The 27,000-nt window shown below is 39.5% G+C and overlaps 2 protein-coding genes across 2 annotated transcripts in view; both read left to right on the forward strand.

Moving 5' to 3' along the window:
• Positions 1 to 27,000, forward strand: part of LOC124163405 (parathyroid hormone/parathyroid hormone-related peptide receptor-like) — a 49,796-nt gene that overhangs the window by 4,307 nt on the left and 18,489 nt on the right. The window contains exons 2-3 of the mRNA XM_046540290.1: positions 24,600 to 24,755; positions 25,818 to 25,912. Coding sequence (XP_046396246.1) covers positions 24,600 to 24,755; positions 25,818 to 25,912 — 251 coding nt within the window. The remainder of the gene's footprint in view (positions 1 to 24,599; positions 24,756 to 25,817; positions 25,913 to 27,000) is intronic.
• Positions 15,930 to 20,092, forward strand: LOC124163407. Its single transcript, XM_046540292.1, has 2 exons — positions 15,930 to 16,493; positions 19,551 to 20,092. Exons 1-2 carry the CDS (start codon positions 16,021 to 16,023, stop codon positions 19,837 to 19,839), a joined length of 762 nt encoding a protein of 253 aa, XP_046396248.1. The 5' UTR covers positions 15,930 to 16,020; the 3' UTR covers positions 19,840 to 20,092.

Below are 27,000 nucleotides of genomic sequence, written 5' to 3' on the forward strand. Positions count from 1 at the left end.
CATCTATGTTGATTATCTTGACAGAAGTATAAAATATTGGTTAATAAACATGAGGTTTGCCACCATATAATGACTTTCTCTCATTTATGTCACCACTTTCACTCGCTTGCAATAGGATTTATTTCTCTCTATCATCATTTATTTACTCCTTTGACATAAAAAATATATTTTTGATTAAATATGAGTTTTGCCGCAATGTTATCACTTTATCTCACTCCGAATAGGCAACTACTATTTCACTCAATCATCATTTGGCGTTTCTCTCGGCATAGAAATAAGATCTTTACATTTATGTATGAAGTTTGCCGCAACAGTATCAGTTTCTTCCATTTGTAACAAGCAACTATATTTCATTTGATTCCCTTGACGATAAAAGAAGATATTTGTTAATAAGTATGAGGTTTGCCGCTATGTTATCATTTTCCCTCACTTGGCATGCGCAACTTATACACATGTATTTCACCTAATAAAAATGTTTATACTTCCTCGTCGTTGCACTTCTTTCAATTACACCCATATCCATATTTTTATAAGAATTTCCTTACTTGTTCCTCTAATATTACATTTGCGTTTGCTTTTGAATCCTACGTTCACGTTCCATGGTATGTGATTTTCGTCTGCTACGGTGCCAATGGCATAACCTTCCGTTGATAACATTTAGACGGAACTTACTTAATGACAACTATATGACCAATTCATGAATAAATAGCAATATACGGAACCAATACATAAAAAAGAAACTACGATCTCAAGGATAGTTTCAATAATTCATTCCAGCAACAACAATCTCCATCCCATACAAACTATATTGTGATGTAATATTGTTTCCTTCGATTCTGTAGGTACATCATTGCTACATTTGCTTTTTGAATCCTATGTTTATATTCAATGGTATATTATTATCGTCTGCAACGGGCGCTTTTGCCAAATTTAGGTTTGCATTCTTGTTATCTCTTTCTACATTAAGAACGACTCTTCTTTCGTTGGTGGTGACACGACTAGATGACTTCTGACTTCGGATATATTCGGATTTTCCCCGTTGGGAAGGAGGGGGAACCGTACCGACTGGTTTGAAACCGACGACCTTACAGAATCGCTGAAAGTGCCGTCTTAGTACGCCGTTTTAGTACGGAAACCGTTGTCGGTACGGAATGATGTCCAGTCGGTGGGCTTGAAAGGGAAATCGATCGGTGCGGTACCGACGAAATACAGAATACCTCCCCTGAGCCGTTACAAGCGCGTCGCAGGCGATCACTTTTTGAACTTGCAAACAACGACCGCATTTTGGTAATTATGTGACATCATCAAACTGCGAGCCCGAATTTGGAAATACAGGATTCCCGGCACATTTTCACATGGGGTCGCATTAATTTATGATCCTAGCTGTGGCGGATCCCGAGAGGGATTATGGGGGCTACAGACCCCGTTTAGGTATCCGATTTACACTAGATAAAATGGTAATTTAGTTCGGACCCCACTGATGCTGGTAGATTACATCCCAGGTGCTCCACCAAGCACCCCTCCCACTTGTCCCTATCCTGGATCCGGCGCTGGATCCTATAGTCTGTATACCGTAGGGTGGCGCACAGGCCCGCCGGCTACCTGAGTCGGTCCCATAGTTTTTATGGCCGGTCCTTCCCTACCTCCGGCGCTCGCAGTTCGCGAACTGACTCAGGTAGCTGGCGGGCCCGTGCGCTACCTTACGGTATACAGACTATAGTTGCAATCTTATCCGAAGTAGGTATATCAGCTGATTAATATTTATAAATTTGTATGTGACCAGAGCGCTATGGTCGACGTTTTTCCCTAGATGGCCAGATCGTTTCAACGTTTAGAATTCATTTTCAGTAACACATCAATTAGATATAGAACACATCGATTGCTATTAACTGACGATAACATCTTCCTGAGGGAAGCCAAGACAGAAGTTAGACCTGTACAATGATTGTAAAGATTTCAATTTTATTTAAATATACATTTAAAAACGTAAGTGGAATTATAAGGTTTCTTGGTTATTTTATTTTTAATGATACTATTAACTAGTTTTTTACCTTACGCTACTCGGGTTTAGATGACTAGTCATCATCTTCAAGAGTAAGTTATGATATATTCATCTTATTATTGTTACCTAGTTACCTAATGGAGGAATTTTAAAAAAGACGCCAGAATAGAGGAAAAGAATGCGAAAAAGATATTTTTTATCAGATTGCTCTGACTTCAAATAATTTTAAACATTTACAACTGCTCTCTAGAGACAAATTCACGGTGGTGGTTGCATACTTTTAAAATATTCATTTTAAAATCGCTCCTATGGCAGTTGCATGCCAACTGTTAAACAAAATTAGTTTTATCATCTTTGTTATTTTTGTAATCACTTCAATCTTCTTTATTCCTGACTTCGAAGCTTGTTCCTGTCTACCCCGCGTATACGACATTGCAATCGCTGTACATGCATATCCTCGGGCCCGGTCAGTTTCTCTGAGCTCGGCGGCATGCGACTGGGTGAGAGGAGATTGCCCTTTCAGGCATTTTGTCGTTACGGCGAATGCCAAATTAAATGCATGAAAGGATTTCGAATATAATTGAAAATTTCAATTAATGAGTCTCCAATACAAATGTAAGTGAACGTAATGATGGGAAATCTAGCTATTACGCATAAAATTTAAATAGTAAAAAATAAATTGCAATGTGGAACAAAGACTTAACTAAAGTTATTGCCATATTTATGCAAATATGGTTTTTATTTCAAGTGTAGCAACAAATATATTGCGATAAATGCAAAATAAATTTTGCACTGATGAACTCATAGCAAATGAAATTCACTTCGAACCTTTAAAGGTATCAGAAAGAAAGCATTTATTATTTATCGTAAGAATTGAATCACATATAACTGGAGTCTGTCCAAAATTAGGCAACCAGCGAAGCATTGAACGGCTTTAGTGCCAATTGCCGGTAAAAATAAAAATAACGACAAGAGAAAATATTTCTACTTCTTCTTGTAAAACTGATTAAATAAATAAACGTTAAACATTGTGCGAAAAATCATATAGAAAGTTAAAATACCTTGTAATGAAGTATATCTCCTCCTTGCCAACTGCAAAAGTATCTTCTAATTTCGATTTGAACATTTGTAAAAGTTTTTTTGCAAAAAAGGCGTAATAACAACTGAGGGAAGATATTACTGTTTCCCGCATCATAAAATGAAAGTAATTATGAAATATGTTGTAAAAAACCACCCCCATAGACGTCCTTGCAGAGCAAAACGGGGTAAAGTAAACAACAGAAAAAATTAGAAAAAAATTTTTTCCGGAACTTTACGCACGGCAAACAGGCGAAGACTGGTAACTGGCCCTCTCTCATACCTTAACACCGGTGGCTGGCACTCAGCGCGGAATACAACGCAAGAGGGAATCATGACGTACCCCTTACGTCCTCAGTCACTCAGTAGAGACTGCCATGGCGTAGACATCACGTCATGACCACGGAACGTGTTAAGAATGGTATTTTGAAAGTCAAGTATTAGTGTCGTATGTTAAGTGAGAAGGTATCTTCGTAAATGGCATCATTAGAATTCGTTTAAGTATTTCATCGCGTTCTAAAGCTTTCATGGTTGTTGACTATTCACTGATTACGTTATCTTCCCTCTACATAAAGGCTGGCTAGTCGTAATGCACCCCTTGCGCTCATCCTGTATGCACTAAGTAACTCGCCGTACAATGGCAAAAAAGCATTGAGAAGGAGGGTGAGTAGTCGTCCGCCAACGGAAACAGCTCAAATCAAGTAGGGCCACTTTTACACGTTATTCTCGTCGTGGCGACAGCATCGGATACAGAAAAAAATCTCAGTATGTTTGTATATTTCTTTAAGAGCTTATTATAAATATTTGTATATAAATGTACAATCTATTTTAATCATCTTATAAAAATTGTTTTATATTTGTCTACTGTTTCATAAATCCCCAAAATATTTCTCTGCTACGGCATTGGATGCAGGATTAATTTTGTATATATACTGTCTCTTAAATACAATAATTGAAAAATTTAATCAAAAAAGTACTAAAAATTTGCAAAGAGCTCTGGGCCATTTGTAAAATTATAACGAGCCCTGGATGCTATTAAAAGATTATGAAATTCAGTGGAATATATAATCTATGCAGATCAATGGAAGAACAAGGGTAAAAAATTATAATGCAACGTAATGAGATAGACAACCACGTCATCGAATTTTAATATAACCATAGGTTTACATACAGTGAAATAAAATATTGTATTTGGCATGGCATGATGATATTGCGAGGATACCTTTGGTGACATACACCATGATATTTAGAACAATATGACCATGCAGGAAAAAATCACATAAACTAGCATTTTTTTGTTGAAAGATCAGAAAAAAGAAAGAGTTTGATTCGAGCTATTGGAGGTAGTGAAGTTCATCTTGAATGTCCTACTGCTCTCTCACACTTTTTTATGCCATTATATGATCAGGATGCGTGACAACTAATATTTTTGATTTTACAAAGAGGAAAGGAAAAACTATCCCCTATTATGACATATTAATAGTGACACTAATAATATCGCCTGACAGGTTGAACAGAGTGGATAGTATTTTGGTTATCAATTCCATAATATTTTTCCATTTGAGACAGTTGCAATTTTATTACATTTATCTCGTTCGTGACGTCATCCAGCTCTCTGCGATGTGGCATTCTTACAAACTGGGGTTGTGCATTCAGCATCGACAGTCTCTCCAGCCCTTCATTATATGCTCTTATCAATGATTTCCTCTTCTCCTCGAGAATTTTCAAGTCGCGTGTCATTGCTTCGTACTCATGGACATCGGCAGCGACATCTGCTGCCATTCTCCTCTCTTCGCCTCGAGTTTCTCCAGCTACCATTCCTCCCAGATATCCAGTTCTGCGGTGGTACTGGTTCCTTTCCTCCGTAGATGAAACGTTGTTTTGACGGCAATGGGTGTGGGAATGATGTCTTCTTTCTTCACCTTCCCATGCATTGCCGTAATCCATGCGATTTGTCTGTGAAAAAAATAAAAACATGTTGATATGGATAATGTTTAGCTGAGTTTTAAGGTACTGAGAGAATTAACTCTTGAATCGTGTCGTTCACTCAGATTCAGAATCGCAATTCTTTGAAAGAATTTCTAATTGAAAAGTAAGATGAGGTTCGACCGATAAAATCCTCCCCATTTATTTCTTTCTCCCTTAAGTAAAATCTAGGAAAACGTGAAATTCGTCACCCAATTTTCACGAGTTGGTATCTTCATTGTATTTTCTGGTTCATTTATACGTTTTTGGGGGGATTATATCTTGAGGGGAGTAATCGCTAATAGTGGCGTATCCTGGATAGGGACAAGGGGGCTAGGTGCGGTCCTTGGGGGATACTTCCCACCTCTGGGGGGTTCGTTTAGGTAACGAAAGTTTTGAGTATTTCGAAGCTTGTATTAACACATTAAGGTTGTCTTATGACTAATTTTCCAAATTATTAACTTGTTTTAAAAGATTAATGTATATTTTTAGCAATTTGAGTTTTTGGGGCTCTGATTGCAAGCGAGAATGTAAACCACCCGAGACAAAAGCACAAGACGAAGGAGTAGCTGAGAAGCGACAACGAGCTTGGACTGTGCTGTTGACCATCTAAAGATTTGATCGTTGGATTATTCTTCCTCATAGAATAATCCTCCAAGGTCGTTAGAACAATAATTGCTTAAGCTTGGTTTCGCTAACATAGGACCCGCCCGCCTTTGTGAGAGTGCGGGACTCCTCGTCCCCCCCCTTCCTTCCCTATCTCTCCCAGGAGGCGTCGACGACGCGTCGCGTCGTCGGGCTCCTATCGCGGCGGCGCACAGTGGTCCCAAATCGAAAAAAGCTGGCCAAAAGTCATTTTTTCGACTTTTTACGAGGATGTTTTGAATTATGTATTCGGATTCTACAGAATATGGCCTAAAATATTTCGTACCTGATAGGTCTGTGTGATTATTATGCTGACCTGTGTAACCCGTTAAACATGGGCATGTTCAGCCTAAAACGCCCGAGGCATAGAAATAGTCGATTTTAGGGTAATTCAACTGAATAAATGACTATTTTAATTTCGTGGGATTCATTTGTCAATTTTAATATGGTAAGTTTGTTTATTTTTTAAAAATATTATAGTATGTTTTGCTCGTTTCAGAATTTATTATAACAATATTTAATTATTAATAATTTTAGCTGTTTTTGGGCCTATTTTTAGTCAAATGTGTCGATATAGTTTTGTGCCCCTCCGTGCCCCTCGAAGATTCCTATGCTGAATCCTTAGGAAGAGTGTGTACAACAAGATAGAGATATAAAATCTTGCCTATACTTGCCTATCCGACATCTAGAGGGTTTTAAGTTGAGCGGTGCACCGCTCCGCTGAGGGCGGCTGGCCGGCGGCCGGCGGGAGACAGTGGCATTATCGCTCAAATATTCCTGTATCGGTGGTCAAACTTGCATGGTGTATATTTAGTATAATTCTACATCCTGTACGATTACATATATCAAGCGCTTCACGCCTATCGTATGCACACTTCTCGATGCTATTCTCTGCAAAACCTTCCTTATATTTTTATAGAGAAAGATCCCTTACATGCTGTAGAGCGTTGTCAGCACGTAATTCCGAAATAAGGTATTGGCGCTAAGAGAAATAAATGCTCCCTAATGCCAAGAATTGTTCACAGAATTATTTCAACATTCCATAGACTTAGATAGGATTGAATTTGGAGGGAAACATCCGTCTAAACCCACCAATGGAGCGTGAATCTTGCAAGTGCATTTTTAATAATAATGGAATGAGGATGACGGCCTCCCTCACCAGAGCAATTGCATGGATGTGGTGAATATTTCACACCCAGTAATAATTAATGATTTTCTTAGTGAAAAATTGCTGTGCTCCGAACTGTGTTAACACGGCTAACTCGAGAAACTTCTCCTGTCCAGATAATTAAAGCACTTGCTTTGGCGATGTTTGGCATTCAAATTTTAGGATACGTCGGAAATTCAGAGGCAAGTCTATATAAGCTTGTATATCTTTTATTCAATGTCAACTCATAATTTCCGGTTTATTATTGGTTAAAAAAAAACAACTTTCAGAAATTACATTCATCGTTACAGCCGTAAATACTCGTGTTAAATTTGAATTATGGGTGCCGCAAATTGTTTCGTACCTTGCGGTGTACAATAAAAATAAAGAGAGAAAATTATATTAATAAGCGAAGAAGAAGGAATATGTCGTTGAATATTTGAAAACAAGATTTCGAATGAATGAAATCAAGCATGCAAAAAATATTATGACGCGTTTTGTGATAAGAATGTTTCCTCGAAATACCTGAGAAAGTGGAATCAAAGCTCGAGGACAGATGAGCATTTCAAAGAGATGTTCAAAAGCTGGTTGCAGAAGGAAATGAAATTCCCTCCAGAAGCATATCAATACCTCCCTCTCGCATCTAGTGAGTGCAAATGATTACCGTGTATGCACAGTCGGCGAATATATGCAGTGTATAAAAATAATCACTCATTAATCTCAATCATCATATTTTTAAAAGTGAAGTTTTAATTCAGGATTTAATTTCAGACAAGATGAAATTACGTGTAAATATAAAATTATAAATAATAAGTAAGAAATATTGGACCCGTTTCCATAATTTTGAAAAATCTACGAATAAATGCTTTATGTGTATGAAATGTAATTATTAATGTGGTTTGTAATTTTCACGACAGGTATCGATGAAACACTTTTTCATAGACTTTCAGTGATATTAAAATCTCTGTCCTGCGGCTATGAGATAAATAATGAAGCCTTCAGCCAGTATTGCATTGAAATAGCTGAGCTGTGCATCAATTATGGTTGGTATTAGTATACTCTGCTCATGGTACATAAAGAGCTGATACATGGAACAGCAATTTTCAAAGAATCCTTTCTTACAATTGAATTTTTAACGGAGGAAGCATTGGAGATCAGGAACATAGACATGAGGAAATTCCTAGAGCACTGTACAAGAAAATAGGTACCCAAGAATGTTAAATTATGAAGATATCTTTCGAAGACTCCTTTAAATATCTGAATCGTACATTTTAATTACATCAGGAGTTACAAAAAAACGATGTCAGCCTATTAAGTTTGGTGAAAATTATCTAATTTTAAGTGATTCGCAGAGCGACAATGAGTCCGATGGGGTGACATCGGACGACGATTCTTTTAAAATTTGTTCTTTGTGATACATGAAAGCGATTTTATTGCAATTCGAAAATAATTTTCCTTAATGTTCTTAATATCAGTCATTTATTTCATCTAATGTGACTTATCAAATACATGCAAGCAAAAAATTAGTGAGTGTGTGTATTTTTTTCCGATTTTGGTATCTCACCGACTATGCTGATGGTCGCGGGTTCGAATCTCACCAGTTTCATGTGAAAATTCTATAATGGGTTTTGACAACAATTTATACATATTTTACCTTAAAATTATACTATTTTAAGCTCTCCATGAACGCCAAGTTATCGCCAATCGAAATGACATCTATATCAAGATTTTCTAAAAATTGTTTAAATATGAACAGCTCAAAAAATGCTAAAATGAAGAGACATCGTAAAAGTAATGCCAAAATCAGATTGAGACGATCAAGATAAGTTAGAGACACCCACTTTTGTTGCTGTTTTAGCTAAAATTACGACGTTATTAATTTTGTCCAGCTTTTTTCGTTTTGGGACCACTGTACGGCGCCTCCTTCCTTGTTCCCTCAAGTACTCCCCTTTCTGTGGTGCAGAGGTGATAAGCTTCAAGCTTCAGACCTCTGCCCAGGAGTGTAACCTCACGAGGCCGCCCTAGGGCTTCGTATCCACTGTGCTGTTGACCTCATCAGCTTTTGTGCGAGAAGATGAAGACAGTCACTTTTTTGCCGCGAATAACTCGAGAAGAAGGTGACGCAGTTAAAAATATAAAATTCCAGATTCCTCAATATTTAAAAATGTATAGCAATAAAGGTAAAAAATAATGGCTCACGAACTTTTCAATGCCGGTCTCACGCACAGAAATATATGACCGCACTTTCAAATATTTCATATGTATCTCATAGAAAATAAACCCTCTACCCTTGGCAAAAGTATTTTAATTCAGTTTGAATTATGTACTTACATTTTGGGATGAAAGCATTTGGTAGTTAGGGTGGCTGGAGCACTTGCATCCGGGAGAAGTCTGATCGGAGTATTGCCGGGAAGTGGCAATCTTCTGTTTGTTGTACACTCTGTGCTGTTGTCGCCTCATTGCGTTTGTTATCATGTGCCTCAACCTAAGTAGTAGCTCCTCTCTTATTATGGGCTGCGGTTGTTCCCAAAGCTGGTCGTTTTCTGGCTCATCCATCATATTCTCGTACACGCAGTCCAGAAGTATCTCAACTTCCCCAATAGCCTCGCCTCTCCAAGCCCTGTCCACCAGCACCAGGAGATAATCCAGCGGCACTTCAGAGATCCCCAGATTTTCTGCGGGCCACCTCGGTGCTGGGGGATCAGCTGCAAACGTGTCACCAGGCATCCCACCGTTTCCTGGTTCCCATTCTTCTGGGGGCTCATGTTGGCATGGATGCCTAAAACCATATTCAGCTTGGATGCATTTATTCTTTACATCCATTCCATGGGTACAGCAATAATCCATCTGCTCAGCCGACTCAAAAGGACGATAGAAGGCTCTATTTTGTTGTGATTTAATGTGGTTTTCGTTTCTATCATCACCTTCGGTATGAAGATGAGGGTTCTCTCGACCCATTCTATGGGTCCTGCATTCCATATGCTCAGCCTGCTCAAAGGTATGCTCGAAGGTTTGTTGTGATGGAATGCTTTCTGTCTTTCGTTCAGCTGGCGAAGAAGAATGATATGAATCTCCAGGAATTTTTGATGGGGAAAGTTTAGAATTCACCACATCAGATTCAACACTGACAGGAAGATTAGTGTCAACTGTTTCTTCACGTCTGCCTTTTGCCCTTGTTAAATCATCCTTTGCTTTGAGGCGAGCACTTTTGCGAACATTCTCCTCATTCCTGCTTTCTATTTTTTGTTCCGTTGGTAGGACAGAGTTATTAAATGTTTCCCAGTTTATAGGTGTCTTATGGTTTGAATTTATTTTCTCACCTTCGGCATCCGGACAAACGTTCGCGTGAATCCTTCCATCGTTGTATACTTCTCCTTTCTTTTCGTCCGGCTTGGAAAGACGGCTGGTACCACCAGGCGAGATGCCACTAGCGAGAAAGTGAGTTGATCTCACTGAGTGGTCGTGAACAGGTCCTCTCTTTGTCGTATTTCCACCATCACCTCCCTCTCCGTTGATTTCTGAACCCAAAGCGGCGTTCAAATCTCCTCCAATGGCTGCTGCAATCTAAAAATTTATCACAATAAGGTAAAAATGAAGATAAACGAGCTTTAAATGAAAATTTAAATTTTCGTTATTTTTTGCATTTTTCTCGTCTTGAAAAAATATCGCATGAAAAAATAACGATAATTCATAATATTATTATAATTATTAATAATATTATTATCCCTTTTTAGGATTCAAATATGATTTGCAAATACGTTTCACTCACCAGAAGAAAAGAAAATGTTAAGACTAATGATTTGTTGAACGATTTAGTCAGTTTCGTGAGCATGTGAAATTTATTTAATCATTCCACAATTAAGGATTTTAACAGTTCATCTTCTTTTTTAATTTTTGTGCACTTGAATATGAATTATTTTCACATTTATCCCACCTGTATCTTACTTCATCTACGCTATTGATTGAAAGTCGTTCTTCGTGATTACTCGCATAAATGCTTATCCCAAACGCAAGAAACCAAATTTTTAATACGCTAGCGTCCTAAACACTCTATTAGATTTACTGCGGGATCTAGGTTTTCACCTTTTCAATGCTGGTCTCTCGCACAGAAATACATGCCCGCACTTTCACATATTTCATATGTAACTCATAGAAAATAATCCCTCTACCCTTGGCAAAAGTATTTTAATTCAGTTTAAATTATGTACTTACATTTTGGGATGAATGCATTTGGTAGTTAGGGTGGCTGCAGCACTTGAATCCGGGTGAAGTCTCATCGGAGTATTGCCGGGAAGTCGTCATCTTCTGTTTGTTGTAAACTCTGTGCTGTTGTCGCCTCATTGCGTTTCTTATCATGTGCGTCAACCTAAGTAGTAGCTCCTCTCTTATTATGGGCTGCGGTTGTTCCCACAGCTGGTCGTTTTCTGGCTCTTTCATCATATTCTCGTACACGTAGTCCAGAAGTATCTCAACTTCCCCAATAGCCTCGCCTCTCCAAGCCCTGTCCACCAGCACCAGGAGATAATCCAGCGGCACTTCAGAGATCCCCAGATTTTCTGCGGGCCACCTCGGTGCTGGGGGATCAGCTGCAAACGTGTCACCAGGCATCCCACCGTTTCCTGGTTCCCATTCTTCTGGGGGCTCATGTTGGCATGGATGCCTAAAACCATATTCAGCTTGGATGCATTTATTCTTTACATCCATTCCATGGGTACAGCAATAATCCATCTGCTCAGCTGACTCAAAAGGACGATAGAAGGCTCTATTTTGTTGTGATTTAATGTAGTTTTCGTTTCTATCATCACCTTCGGTATGAAGATGAGGGTTCTCTCGACCCATTCTATGGGTCCTGCATTCCATCTGCTCAGCCGGCTCAAAGGTATGCTCGAAGGTTTGTTGGCATTGATGCCTGAAGTAATATTCAGCTTGGAAGCGTTCATTCTTTTTGTCCATTCCATGGGTACAGCAATAATCCATCTGCTCAGCCGGCTGAAAAGAACGGTAGAAGGCTCTTCTTTGTTTTGTTGGAATGTAGTTTTCGTTTATAAGATCAGCTTCGCTATGATGGTATGTGTTCTCGCAGTATTTATGTCTATTGTCCCATTCCTGTCTATTGACTTCAGTCAACATATAAGGATAATTGTTGGCGTTAATTCGCACTGATGGCTTTGAAACATCACCTTCACCACGGCAGAAAGCGTCATTGCATCCCATTTTTATGTTGCAGCACAACATTTTCTCCTTAAGCGGAATATCAGAATATTCCGAGTCATATACTTGCTCTGGCGAGATGTGGCGTGCATTAATAACGGCACCGTTCGGAAAAAATAATCGCGTGTTACTTGCCAGGATCAGGATCCCTCTGACCCACGATAGATTGGGTGAGAATTAGCTTCACCCCCATCCCCCCCCCCCCAAACGCCTCGCTTTATTAAATGGAAAAATGTTACTTTTTACGCATATATGCAAATATGCTGTGACCATGGGTAAATGACAAATGTTAATACCATATGAAATTCTTAATTTCTATGGAGTTTTAGAAATGGAACCCATGAAATGTATGTGATATCATGTTTTCTACCTAGTGTTATAAGAGTAATCGCCTTTTTGTTTAAATGACAAGATACGTATTTCAACGAACACAATCCACATCTGTGTAATTGGTCTATGGGATCCTTACATTTTAAAAGCAGTCTTCTCAGAGTGGCATTAGGTTTAAAAGCCATGCGGAATTTGTCTCTAGGTAAATGATGAACCATTTTCATAAAAAGTGCATCGAGGTACGTCACTGTGCACCTCTGCAGAATACTACCGGCCACTATACTACATTAAACTATTTTTCCTGTAGCTGCAAACGTTTTTGCTGGTGTGTGCGCTCACACGATGTTTTTAGACTACGCACATAGAGATACACATAATGATCAACGTTTTGTAGTAGGCTATAAGCGGATCCTGCGTGCGTTGTACAGAAATAGTTTTTCTTTCCTTTTTTCGCTGTTCATCGCGTTGCGCTTACCGTCTTATTTCAATTTCGAGTCAACCACGGGATACGTTAAGAGGGAGTGATCGGGTTTATCACTTATACAGGGTGTCCCATTTATCTTGACCACCCGAAATAACTTTTTTCCAGATGCAAATTCAAAAATGTGTCAAGAAAATGTTCATTAGCCGTAAGGAAGACATTAATAAGCATGATTGCCTTCCTTGTAGCTTTGTTATTTACAAAGATATGAACAGCGGTATGTCTTTCTTATATGGTACCCTAGACGTGGACGCGGTTGTGGTCCCGGGCTCAAAGTGACTTTTGTGTTATGTTTTGTCTTGCTTGTCATTTGTTTACCGCTAACTCCAGTAAGTGGACGAGTTTCTTATGTATTCATAAAGTTCTGTTTATGTTTATGGTCCACTGTGCTACAATTTCGGATAAGTCTTTAGGAGAGGAAATGAATTGCCGAATAAAAATTATAGTGTGCCATTTAAAAAAGACATACCGCTGTTCATATCTTTCTAAATAACAAAGCTACAAGGAAGGCAATTATGCTGATTTATGTCCCCCTGACGGATAATGAACATTTGCTTGACACATTTTTGAATTTGCATCTGGGCAAAAAATTATTTCAGGTGGTCAAGATAAATGGGACACCCTGTATAAATACTTTCACCTTATATGTTTTGTTCCCATACCTATGCGAGTTGCCCTGATGACGATGGACAACTCGTAGATCGAAACGTCGGCCGAGATGGAGTTGGAGAATCTAACCCGGTGGAATTCCCGAGGAACCTTCCACGATTCTATGCATCAGGAAAGCCTCCGATCATTCTTCAAAATAATTTGTCAATAATTAGTATTCGTAAGATGTACTTATAAAAGTAACTGGGTTCAATTATAATTAGGTACTTTGCGTAAAAAGTAATCAATTTCGTGCACAAATTACCGACCCGGTGGAATTTCCGAGTAACCTAAGTTGAATACAGTGAATAATTATAATAATAATAATAATGATTCTTAATATTTTATAATAATTAATGCTAGAGGGTTTGCAGATTTTATAATGTTTAATACTCAGGCGTAAGATATCTGACTTGATACATTTCCTCGGTTCCAATTATGTAGCTCTATGTATTCTATCTTTTTATTCATACACCAATCTGTCATAAATAACTATATACTGGTTGTAGTTTCATCTTTTAAGTATTAACCTTTACCAAGAAAAAGATTGCATAGGCGCACCTATCAAAGGATGGCAAAAGGATGTTTGGTACCTAGCGCATCCTGTCACACATTGCATCCTCATTGCATCCACTCCACATATAGATGCAGTATGGGCTGTGCTGGCTGGGCTTCCACGATCCTCATGGATAATTTTTTTCACGCCCTCACAACGCATCCGCTGTTTACATGATCGCAAGAGGCGGAGAATTGACTTATCAAATGACCTTTATTTTTCGGCGACACACTCCGACGACCTCTGTGGTCCGGCCGAAGAAAATTCCAGCTTCCATCTTATCTCAATCCATACGCAGATTTTTCAAGGTCTTCCTCTGATAATATCTGTTAGTCCTCGGGGTCAGTGGCGTACCCAGGGGGGGCCGAGGGGTCCGGACCTTCCCCCCCCCACCCCCCCGAAATATAAAAAAACAATTATTTTCTTTCATAAAATAAAACAAAATGTAAAAAATCATGAATTTTAAAAAATTTTCTTTAACAAATGAAGTTTTCTCGATTATGAAAATTGTTAAAATTAGTTGAAAACCCATTACTTAGTACTCTGTTTTTCAAAAAGTTTTCCCCCTGGTTTTGGGCCCCCCCCCCCCCCCCCCCCCGAGCGAAATTCCTGGCCACGTCACGGCTTGGCGTACAGCCGTTCCTATTGAGTCGACAGCCGGAATTTTAGGAGTTGTTTAGAATGGAGGGAGTAGTAACATGAAATGGCTACCTAGCGCATTTTTCCCGTACCGATAATTTATTTCAATATTCTTGAGATTTCGTTTAAATTTATTTAAATGGGACATAACTGGTTGTAAACAGCGTCATTATTAATACGATGAAAATCACTTTGTAAAGGACTAAACAGACTTTCTTTCTCGCTCCGTATTCTTTTCATTGGAAACGCAGTCTACTTAATAGCTTCCCATTGGACAAATGGGGGGTCCGGGTGGTACCCCCCGGGACAGGACGGCGGGTCCGGTCTGACAGCGGCCGATCGGGCGGGCTTGCGCGCCCACTGTGTTTTGTATGCAATTAAACAAAAATAGTACGATTTATATAAAAAATTTTAATACAATTTAGGGGGGAGGACAAACCTGACTTTTCAAATATTGGGTGGGACGCGTCCCTCATGTCCTCTAAGGCGGCGACGCCCGTGGTATTAACTATTAAAATAATTAAACAGATTGTTTTTTGAATAAATCCAAGGCAATGAAGCATAGATTGTATTTACACTGAAAATAAGACTTTTAATAATCTCACGTGACATTAGAGGGAGTATATCTCACGATATCTCACCAAAGGCCGCTATACACGATGAATGACCATGCGAATGATTATGCTGAATGATCACGTGATCATTCACCAGATCACGCGAACAAAATAGAACATGTTCTAATTTTCACAGAATGATCATGCGCATGAAGGTTCATTCGCGAATTATTCCGCCATACACGGTGAATGGTCATGCGCATGATCATGCTGAATGGTCATGCGAAAGAAATCATTCGCCGTGTATAGCGGCCTCAGAGGGGTAGGGCGGATCTAAAGGCCGTTTTACACGGTACACGGAATTGCGCAATCTGACGTACGTGCGAAGGCGCAATCAAAATTGCGTTGTGTAAAGCGGTGAATTGCTAGAACACATGCGAGAATGCGAGACGTCAAAATAGCCCCTGTTATAATTTCGTTCATGCATTCGCGCAATTCCGCGCCATTTTAGAAGTTAATGCAGTTCTAACCTGCGCAATTCCGTGCCCCGTGTAAAACGGCCTTAAAAATCGTCAAAATCATCTCACGTAATTCATTGACGCGAATACTGAGCTGCCGAGGCACAACGCCATCTGTGCGGGTTGCAGTCAAAGTCTCTCTTCCGCATCAATGAGGTCGCGCATGGCCTAAGCACCCAATGACATTGGCCTTTGATGATACCTCTCCCTCCGATCTTTATAACCCGGAACTAACATTAGTCTCGACATGGACGGCGCTCTCTCCAGTTGTTCTCCACACCTCCTGCTACTGGTGTTCGCCACTTTGTCCATCGTGTGTCCCTCGGCCCCTTTCCTGCTTCGCGTGGACCTCGGGGGTTACCGGAGGCAAGGGGAGGTCGCCCCCTCGTCCCCCCTCACCCACTCCGTCGCCCGGGATGTCATCTCCGACCCCCTGGGCCTCTACGCCGTCTGCGCCGACGTGCCCTTCCCGCAGGACATTGAGTGCGACTTGAGTCTGGTGGCGAGAAGCGAGACGTGGGCTCGAACCCGGGGCGTCGTGGTGCAGGCCGCGCTGTACTACGCGCACCCGGATGGCCACCCGGGGCACCACTGCGGCGTGGTGGCGAGGGGCCTGCCCGGGGCGGCGGCCCACGCCCCGCTTCGGGGCCAACGCGTCTACTGCAGCCCGGCACTCAAGCCAGGCGCCAGGCCGGCGCTCAACGTCTCCGATGTGCACCGGTGAGTGAGTGCCTTATTGTTAAGTGTAGATGGACGATGCGAAATAATCATTCGTATTTTGTCTGGATTTCATCACATGTTACTAGGGCGCAGTGGCGTAACTATGGATGAGGGGATATATCCCCCCCCCCCCCCCAAAGCCTCTGAGAATTAAAAAAGTTAGGTATTTAAAACTATTCTATAGTTTTGAACTTTACTAACTGCATCTGCTTAAAGTTAAATTTGTAAATGCCAAAATGATGAAAAATGTATATCCAGGCATGTCATTTTTTCAAAAATTTTTCCGAAAAAGTTGCCTGGTGGAGGGGGGGGGTCGCCACCCTAGGCCATCCCATCCCCCCAAAGCATATTGATAGTTACGCCACTGCTAGGGTGGCCATGACTGTTTTGGCTTATACTGGGACATCTTAGTCAGGGGCCCAGCTAGGAATTAAGGCTAGGGGGGGTTTTAGGCACAACTAAACCTAGGGGGTGTGGTATGCTCGCCAGGGTAAGCGGGAGGAGCAGGGGCCCTTCTCCCAGAAAATTTTTAAGATAAATGTTTCAATATGGTGAGTTATACGGCTTTCTGAGGGATATTTTATTAATCCTTACAGTAATCTATAAGTAATATTAATCCAATTAAGTAAAATGGATTAAACTTAAAAAATTTCTGAGCTCTTGGGGGGGTTTTACCCCCCATACCTCCCCTCACTGCACCACTGATTTTAGTACCAGGGGAGCAAGGGAATTGGGGGTCCCCAGTGAAGCCCGAAAATCTATAGCCTTACTCCATGGAAATGGGTTTGTAAAATCAAAACTGAGATTATTTTTACTATTATTTTTATTATTATTGTTATACATTGGGATGCATGGAGGGGAAGTGAGTAGAATGTCATTGGGGATGGAATCCGACAAAGGGCAAGGGGCAGTGCACTGCTACCATCGCTACCGTGACATTCGGCTCCAAGCTGACATTTTCCTTTAGGTCTTTGATTATTACATTGAAGTTGCTGAGGTACTTTTTTTATTCAAAACTCTCATGCCATGTTGTGTTACGCTTTCTGTAATAAACTGCTATTACAAAAACGTAATTCCCACAATTTTTGCACGAAACAGGATAATAGTAGAGAATTTTCAAGAAAAAGATGGGATACCCTCAAAAGCAACCTAAGCCAGGACTGTCCTGGCCAAACTGGGATGTATGGCCGCTTTACATATAGGGTGTATCGAATTATGTATCTATAAATATTCAAGGTGCACATGGCACAGAGTGGCAGATAAATAGAAAACATTAGTAATTTTCTACATTATTTTGTACTTTTTTTCTCAACCGGCTTCCAGGCTTCCACCGACTTACAAAAAATATTGGGGGGGCCCTAACCGGGGATCTTGCCCTGGGAAATTTTATAAGTAGTGAGTTTCAAGTTTTTTAAGCATTTTAGAAGAGTCATATGATCAACATTAGAACCCTGATAAGTCGAATCTCGATATCTGAACACTCCGGGGAAAATCGATAAGCCTGACACATTTTTTCCTCACACCCATAACGAATTTTTGAGGGGGCTCAGGCCCCCTCAGGCCCCATAGAGTCGGTGCCACTGCATAATATAACTTAATTAATTTCTTGAATTATTGGGGGGGCTCCGCCCCCCCAAATGAATTATTGAGGGGGCTCGAGCCCCCTCAGGCCCCATGGAGTCGGCGCCTATGCCAGTTTCAATAGGTATACCTCACTTGTCAACCCCAAGAGCTGTCTGAATGACAAGCAGCAAGCCTGACGTTTATGTACTTATATTGCTAGGTAGGGTAGGCTGGGTAACATGAGTGAATAGATGGGGTTTGTTGGACATTTAAGAGGATAAGAGTCGGTTCAGGGCAGGGGTGCAGCCAGAAATTAAGTCTAGGCAGGGTTTTGGGCACAACGAATACTGAAGGGTCTGGGGGGTATGGAATAACCACCAGGGTAAGCGGGAGGTGCGTGGGCCCTCCCCCAGAAAATTTTTAAGATAAATGGTTCAAAATGGTGGAGTTCTACGGCTGTGTGATTAGTTCGACGTTTTGTTTGTGAGACATCCGTCCCCCTCATATTAACCCTCTTAGTGCTATCCATATTCCTGGGGTACTGGTGAGAAATGGGGAGTGTATTTTAATCAAATATAGCAACTAGGGAAAAAAACAATGCAAACCTATTTTATAATAAAGTATACTAAGTATGTATATATATTTTATTTTTATTATAAATAGCTCAAGTCAATATCAATAAACATAGAAACACAAAAAAAACCAACACTCACAGGGGAAAATAAACTTGGGAGTTTTCGAAGTAGTGACTTCTTTATCAACCTAAGTAAGAATGGGGAGGAGAGGAGTGTGTTGGGCGAGGGAAAAGAGGGGGAAAGGTGTATGGGGAGAGGGGGTTAGACATACACCTCTCCCCTCTTTTCCCTTGTCCAATACACTCCTTTCCTCCCCATTCTTACTTAGGTTGATGAAGAAGTCACTACTTCGAAAGCTACCAAGTTTATTTTCCCGTGTGAGTGTTTATTTTTTTGTTTCTATGTTTATTGATATTGACTTGAACTATTTATATTACGTGCTACGTGCATCTCATTTTTCCGAAACGTTGTGCATTTTATTTTTATTAAATATATTATGTATATTTTATTATAAGGTATCTATTCATTTTATTCATACAATGTTTTTTTTATTTCATTTATTTTTTATTTAATTAAATAACGGACTACATGAGAGCCGATATATCAGCCCACCGCACTTTTCTCCCGAGCGGCAAAAGCCGATACATTGGCCCACCACACTAAAAGGGTTAATTACAAAATTTGTCGCATTAAAATATTTTTATGAAAAAATTCTCTAAGCTCTGGGGGGTGTTTTATCCCCCAAAATCCTCCCTCGCTACACCACTGGTTTAGCGTCATTGTAAAAGATCAACTTGTGCATCTATTTTAGCTTTGTCAGTTTTATATATACATATCTCTGTCTTGCAATTTTGTAAAGTCTATGCATTTTAGTTAGAGCTCCGGCAAATGATCTCACATTCTCCTCATGTGTGCACAGGGTGTTGCTGTCCGTGTCCAAGGTATCTTCCGCCAAACCCTGCGACATGTCCTTTGTGTTTGCGGGAGTGATAACAGACAGGCCATCCGATGGGGAGGCGGCTGCCAACCCTCTCGTCAAGTTCCTGTACAATGGAGGGGACTGCGATGGTGAAGAGTCAACAGCTGACGTTGCTACAGCTACAGCAGTCACTGGAGGAGAGGAGGAGGGAGAAGTGGTGGATGCATTGGTGGTGACAGGGAAGCTACAGGTTGTGACGCACCTCGGAAAGGCATACCCTGACTACTGAATTAGCAATATTTAGTGCTTGTGCCTGTGAATATATTTGCAATGTTAGCCATGGCAAAATAATTGAGAGTGGATGTGAAAATGTGACAGGTTTCGGAAGAAAGACTGTGAGGAAGGGCATTCCTGATTGCAGACAAATAGGGGTGGAACGCAGTGGCGGGGCAGAACCGGGTAAGCAATATTTTAAGTGCAAAAAAAGGTGCTGCGCAAGCTGTAATGGCCAATGATGTAGTTGGGAAAAAATATTAGGCGGTACTCACCAAAAATTGTCAACAGATGAACATGTATTATACATTCGGCCGCAATTGAAATGTCAAACTCCAACTCTTATATTAGTTCCAAATTGTGCCACGAGATAACTCTGAACAAGTAAATAATCATTTCTGATTTTTCTCTCTGAAATCCTTTGGACAATTTACAGTAGGGCTATTTTCCACAGATTTAAAAAGGTAGTTTTACCGGTACTCTTACAATGTGTTTGGATTTCAGGGGATATGCCGTACCAGCTCATTCCAGCCCAACTACAGTACTGGTAATACCTATATCTACGGGTAAGCCTTCATCTACGGGTATTTTTTGTGTACATGTGAACCAGAAAATGAAGAAAAAATGTGTGTTTGACCCCTTGTTTTTAACCAAGGAAAGGGTACACAATAACAAAATGTAACATTGAAGGCACATAGGTAGTCATTGGGCACTCAAAACCAATTTTTTTCTCTTTCCTTGGATTTAAATACTTTATACTTTGTCTTATCTTTTTACATAGGTCTCCCTAATTACCATGACACTAAGTAATTATTTTTACATTTTTACAATCTACTGCTTTTGGGAGAAAAATATCCAACCCAAGTCTTTTCTGGAGGTTGGTTGACACTCGTAAAAATATTCTACACAAAATACTCATGTAATTCAAAATAAATAGCTCATTGCCATTGTATTATTTTTTTATGAGATCAATTTTTTGCATAATCCCCCCTGTCATTAATATGTATGTAGTGGCAAAACATTTTCCTCATGTAATGTTCCTACTTTTGATGATGAATTCGACTGTTTGACGAAATCAGTAATTTTGTTTTTGGGCATTAAATTTCTTGGTGAATCAATAAAATGTTCAATGTTCTTTCATATGTGTGCTGAAATTCCATTTGTACCAATAATTAATAAAAAAAACTTCCAAACTTTGACCATTCTCTTGTTATTCGAATCCATTTTGTCTTTCTTCTCTTTATATTTGTGCAAATCATTTCTTTTATTCCAAATCCGTGGTCACTTTGTGATGGTATTGATGAGACAGCAAACTGAGTGTATGCGTAACGCAAAAGTATATGTATATTCTTTTGTTTATTTTTTCTATACAACTAAGTGTTTTCTTTTTCTCAAGCACATACTATGTTACTTGCTATTCCTTTATGATAAAAATGTAAATGGATGTAAAATGTGATGGAAATGATATGTGCATGTGAGTTTCCTACTAAACCTTCCAGATTATGACCATCCAGAGTTACGGCCAAAATTATTTGAAAATGCAGAATCCCCCAAATTTCTCCTTCAAAATGCTATGAAAGTCACAAGTATATTTCAGCAATTATAAAATTATTCATCATTTTTATTCATATCTTTATTCTTTATCTTTATATCTATTAAAGGATTGTGCACAAAAAGTTTGTGTACTTCACTGAGTGAATCCACATCAGTTAGCGTAGCAACATTTTAGGGCTAGAGGTCTGAGGATGTTATTACCACCTACGATGCCTGCTCCTAACAGCAGGGTACAATGCTGTGCAATACGAGAATCTTATGATTAAGCTCCATGTTTTCAGTGAAGAGTTCCCCATGTCCACTCCAGCAGTGTTTTTTGCATAACAACCTTTCGTCCAGCATGGAGGCATTTTCCATGAGAATTTGAGAATTACTTCCGCCATTGCAGCTCTAGGGGTCATTGGAGCGTGGCGTGGCCTACAACCAGTCCAACCTAAGACCAAGTCTTTCAAAAGTATACTGTTTGTAAGTCAGGGAGTGCCTGTTTAAGCTTTTCAGTACCTTGAGTGACCCGATTTGACCTCCAGAAGGGGATGAGTAAGGCTACCAAAGAAGGCAAATTATGGTAAATAGGCTTCCTTTAGCAAGGCTCCTCCCCTATACGACTGTCAAACATGTATGACCTATTTTCTTTGCATCTGGAGCACCATTAAACTGAGGGTCCACTGTTGACTCCTTTGTATATAGGAGCCAACGATATAAAAAGATTGGTGTTCATCCTTCCATCAGGATGACATCCACATGTGGTATTTCTATTCAGAGGATGAAAAAGGGTAGTAGGTAATACTTTGCATAGAAAGAGGTATCTCTATTAATAGGAAGGATCACAGGTTCTGTCACCTGCAGGTTAAACAAGTATTAACCCTTTCGAGATGGCAGAGTTTTCGTCTTAGTATGACTGCTGTGCTGAGCCCCAAGAGACACTTTTTTCTCGTGGTACGGAGCATTTTTGGAGGACATTCGTTAAGAAGGGTCTCACTGATAATCACACGCTCTAAGCTCCAACGTTTTTCAACACCTTCCAGTGGGGACTCCGCATTATCTCGGACTCCGAGAGTAGTTGTGCTCCCTTCTTTCGGGGTTTACGACCCTACCTGCTGCATTGGTTCGTGGTCAACTTATACATTGCTTATATGTATTTGTCACATGGATAATTGTTGCTTGCACATAAATTGCAGACTTTGAAGTAAATTCCTCATTTTTTACTGAGCATTTTCAAATTTTAAACAAAGTTCTAAGGTCAATATTAACACATTAAATGCAGCAACAATTTCCATGTTGATGCTTATACAGAACTCGAAGATATAAGTTAATATTTATCATAGAATTTCGTTTAAAAATTGTAAATACTGCTCAAAAGACAAAGATTTCAATTCTTAGTTTATATTTCTTGAGAAAAGAACAAATATTTATTTTGAAAACTGACTGGATAAACAATTGCATGACCCCCCTTACCGCTAAGAGGGGTAATAAAAGACTAGGGGTCAGGGTACCTGCTCCCGGATTCCGAGGATAAAGCCCTCTTAAGCCCTTTAGGGTTCTTGGTAAAGCATAAACCCAGCAGTATTGGGTCCCGAAACAAAGACGTCGTACACCCTCGACCATCACAAAAGGGGGAAAGCTAGGAAACGTATATATTCAGCATTCGTTAACTTGTGTAAGAAAATCCCCGATGAAAATATACAGCTTTTGTCTCTCGGGTCAAGAAATGCCCACACATATATTTACGTCTTTAGTAGGGAAAAGGTTAGAGATGAAAGATTTCAGGCTTCCCCAGCAGATGGCTGAGATGAATTCTTCTTTGGTATTACAATGTGTCAGAGAGTCCATATTGTCAGATGTTTTGCTATGAAAGTATTCTAGCGAAGCGTTGGCCAACATCTTACCCATTGTTATACCCAAGAAGAATTCATCAAAATATAAAGGGAATATCACTCTCAGCCCTGCTTATTTTTTTTTGTATTCTTTGCTTTCCTCCCCTCTTCCCCCCCAATTTCTTCGTTCCTCTACCCCGATGGTTGGGATGTGTGTAAAGAGCTTGCTTGATGACAGGAATTAGACCTTGAAAATGATTGTAAGCATCTAAACCGCAGTCAGTCATATTTAAAAACATAACAAGAATTATAAATTTTTTTAATTTATTAAGTGATTATGTAAGTCACTATGCCCTCCCGTTATTGTCGTCATCTGCCGGAAAGGACAGGAAAAGTCACACAGAAAAAGGATGAACTCACATGTCATGCACACTTACTCTTTATTGTGTCACTTCATTTACATACTCATATTGACTGACAACTATCGAGTCATCTCCCTCTCGTCAGCGCGTTATCCTGCTATTACTAGCTCACATGCACCGCATGGTCACATTCACGGTACGCCTTACCTTGCTTGGTCATGACTTGGTCACTAGTACTTCTGGTAGCCAAAGAGGTTGGCTGGGTGGTGGGGAAGGGTGAAAACGAAAGGAAAGAAGGAAAGATGATGAGCGCGTCGTTTGGTTGGGAAAGGAATGTAGAAATGCATGTGTTGGCCGCCTCTTACTTGATTAATATTTAAGGATTAAGAGACCTACATTGTTATGGCAGGGCTATTTTCGGACAATGGTTATATTGAATGTATATAAGGTTATATTAATAGTAGCATGGTTGTCTGGCAAAGGATGCAAAACAGGAAATTAGTCCTCACCACATCCTGGAACACAGTATACCCACCATTCAACCACTTTCTACTATTCTGCCAAGTATATTCAATTTCTCTGAAGTGAATTTAATGAGGAAATTTTTTACCATATCTTCTTTCCATATCCATAGGTTCTTCATCACACAGCCCTTATTTTTAGCAAATTGCTAATGCGAGTAAAATATTAATCTAATACAAAAATGTTTATATTTCAGCTTAGAAAGCTGCTGCTAATCAAATTTTATTACCATTTGGATAAAATAAAGAGCGATACTTTTTGCATTAGAATTTTTTCTATTTATTTAATATTGTGCAAAAGTAGGTATCTCTTGTTAATCCTTGACAATGCTTTATGTCCATGGTACCAACTGAGCAATTACCATTATTATTATCATGAAACGCAGAAAAGTCATGTCATATAATAGCTCAGAGACTGTTTTTTTATATATGTACATATATGTATTTGATTGCGCTGAATCATGAATGCATCAGTGGATTGATTTTTCTTCTTTTTCTTTCTTTTGCACTTTGATGTATGTGCAGGCCAATGCTACAAGGCAGTGCATGGAGAATGGCCAATGGCAGCAGAACCCTGACAATCCCGATGCCACGTGGACCAACTTCTCACAGTGCTACCCCAACTTCATCACGACCATCTTGGTGCCATTTAGTCCACTGGAGGCAAACTCATCCTTTAATGTTAGCACAAATTTAATTTTTCTAAAATTGAAACTCTGATTAATCTGAAACACTATGTTACATTTCTGAACTTGGACAGTTAAGAACAGGTACCTATGTAAGCTATATGGAACCAGCAGGGAAACAATATGGGTCAGATGAAACTGGGTATGGAACCATTCTGGAATATACGGAACAGGAACATGGAACTAGTAGGGAACTAAATGGGAAAGGAAGGAACTGATTGGGAATTAACATATGTAGGGAACAAACATGCAGCAAAAGAAACTTATGTAGGAAACCTTTTTGAATAACAGGGAACAGGTTTCCAAAGAAATGGTGTGTTATTGATTTTTTTTCTTGCATCCGCAACTTCCAGATCAGGAACGTCAGACTCCATGGGGCCTGAGGGGGCCCGAGCCCCCTAAAAATTCGTTATGACTGTGAGGAAAAAATGTGTCAGGCTTCTCGATTTTCCCCGGTGTGTCCAGATATCAAAACTCGAGTTATCAGGGTTCTAATGTTGATCATATGACTCTTCTTAAATGCTTAAAAAACTTAAAACTCACTACTTATAAATATTCCTGGGGCAAGATCCCTGGTTTGGGCCCCCCAATATTTTTTGTAAGTCGGCATCCCTGAACATCAGCCACGTATCCATTCCAGAGAAGGAACTTCAGCTACATACATACCTGTAACAGTGCTAACCTGAACAAGTTTTTATCTAATTTTAAATGGGAACTGGTAGGGAACTTTAGATAGGTTATGTACTTGCATGGAATCGGGACAAAAAATCAGTAGATTTACTCTTTGTCACTGCACTGCTTACTTCTTTCTGAAGGGGAACACCTTTTCAGCTTCATATTTCAAAATTCATACCAGTTCCCAACTGTCCAATTTCAGACCTCAAATACTTTATCCAGATTTGAAAATTTAAGATCAGAAATTTTTGATAGAGAAATGAAATGTTGATTTTATTTTCCACAATAGGAAAAGAAAGGAATATTTTTATACGTATATTGGTGTAACCTGCTCATTTCATTCACGATATGTATTCTGATTAAATGATTTTTTTAATTGCAGCAATGGATTCCAGTGGTGAAGACCATGTCAAAAGTGGGGTACAGTGTCTCCCTCATCACACTAGTCGTTGCATTCACAATAATGGCCTCAATTAAGTGAGTTTTCTTTAATATAAATTTCCATTATTCTATTTTTGTGCAACTGCATGCATTTAAATTCATGCATTATTTCAAAAGACATAAATTTTTCCTGCCCCATACAATGATAAATCACTTTTTATTGCAATTGATAACTTCATTTGCACTATCAAGAACATAGTTATACATATTTACTGGTATTTCAATGGGATTCTAACGTTACATTTTATTTCATAAGTCCAAAGGGCAATGTGAGCTCTTTGAATTATAATTGCTGCCTAAAACTACCTATCGATATCGATTTATATTATTGCACTTCAAGAATAATATGAACTGGACAGTCAGGAAAAGTATGGTGTATGTACTTTAAAAATACGTAACCCACTGGCATGCATTAATTTTGGCGTTCCTTTAATTTTAGACCATAACCAAAGTATGCGATGAGACATAAAGCAGAATGAACAAGAAAAACAATACATATGTACATATCAATTTCAATTAGAATTAATAAGTAGATTGAAAATGAAGCGGTGATAGCCACAGTATTTGACGATGAATAATAAGCATTCTTTAGCATGCTACAGGGAAGATTTTTAAGGTGAATAACTCAAGATTGAGAAATTCACTTGAATTGCATTGTAAAGCACACAGAACACTTTGTGCCCCTGATAGGACGCAGTCCATATATCGCCTCCATACAACGAAACCCCCTGATGCAAAGTCATGGTTTTTCCAGTTCCAACAAAGCCGTTCCATGGAGGGTTACTTTATATTGAAAATGTAACTTTTTATCAAACTATTAACAGTTAACTAACAATCAACTCATGAGTATGGGAGTGAAAGTGTGTGATCGTTTTCTTAGTGCCTGTGTGTGCATCTGTGAACATAGCCAAATATACTCAACAGGGCCACTTCAGAATTCCAGATTATAACCCAAGCAGTCATAGTGCAACCCTGTCAGCCCTTACAATGAATCAGCCACCCCATTTGGATGTTAGCCCTTTTGGTTTGGTTTGGGAAAATTTTCCATGGAAGCCATAGTCTTTTACCTGTTTGGCCGCTCAAATAGGATTGGGCCTCCCAAAAAAATTTTCCCACACCGAATG

This window comes from Ischnura elegans, chromosome 8, assembly GCF_921293095.1.
Source record: "Ischnura elegans chromosome 8, ioIscEleg1.1, whole genome shotgun sequence".
NCBI classification, from domain to species: domain Eukaryota; kingdom Metazoa; phylum Arthropoda; class Insecta; order Odonata; family Coenagrionidae; genus Ischnura; species Ischnura elegans.

Coding starts and splice junctions, on each gene's coding strand:
- LOC124163407 (XM_046540292.1), top strand. CDS start 16,021: ATGGACGGCGCTCTCTCCAGTTGTTCTCCACACCTCCTGCTACTGGTG. Junction 16,494..19,550: donor AACGTCTCCGATGTGCACCG/GTGAGTGAGTGC, acceptor ATGTGTGCACAG/GGTGTTGCTGTCCGTGTCCA.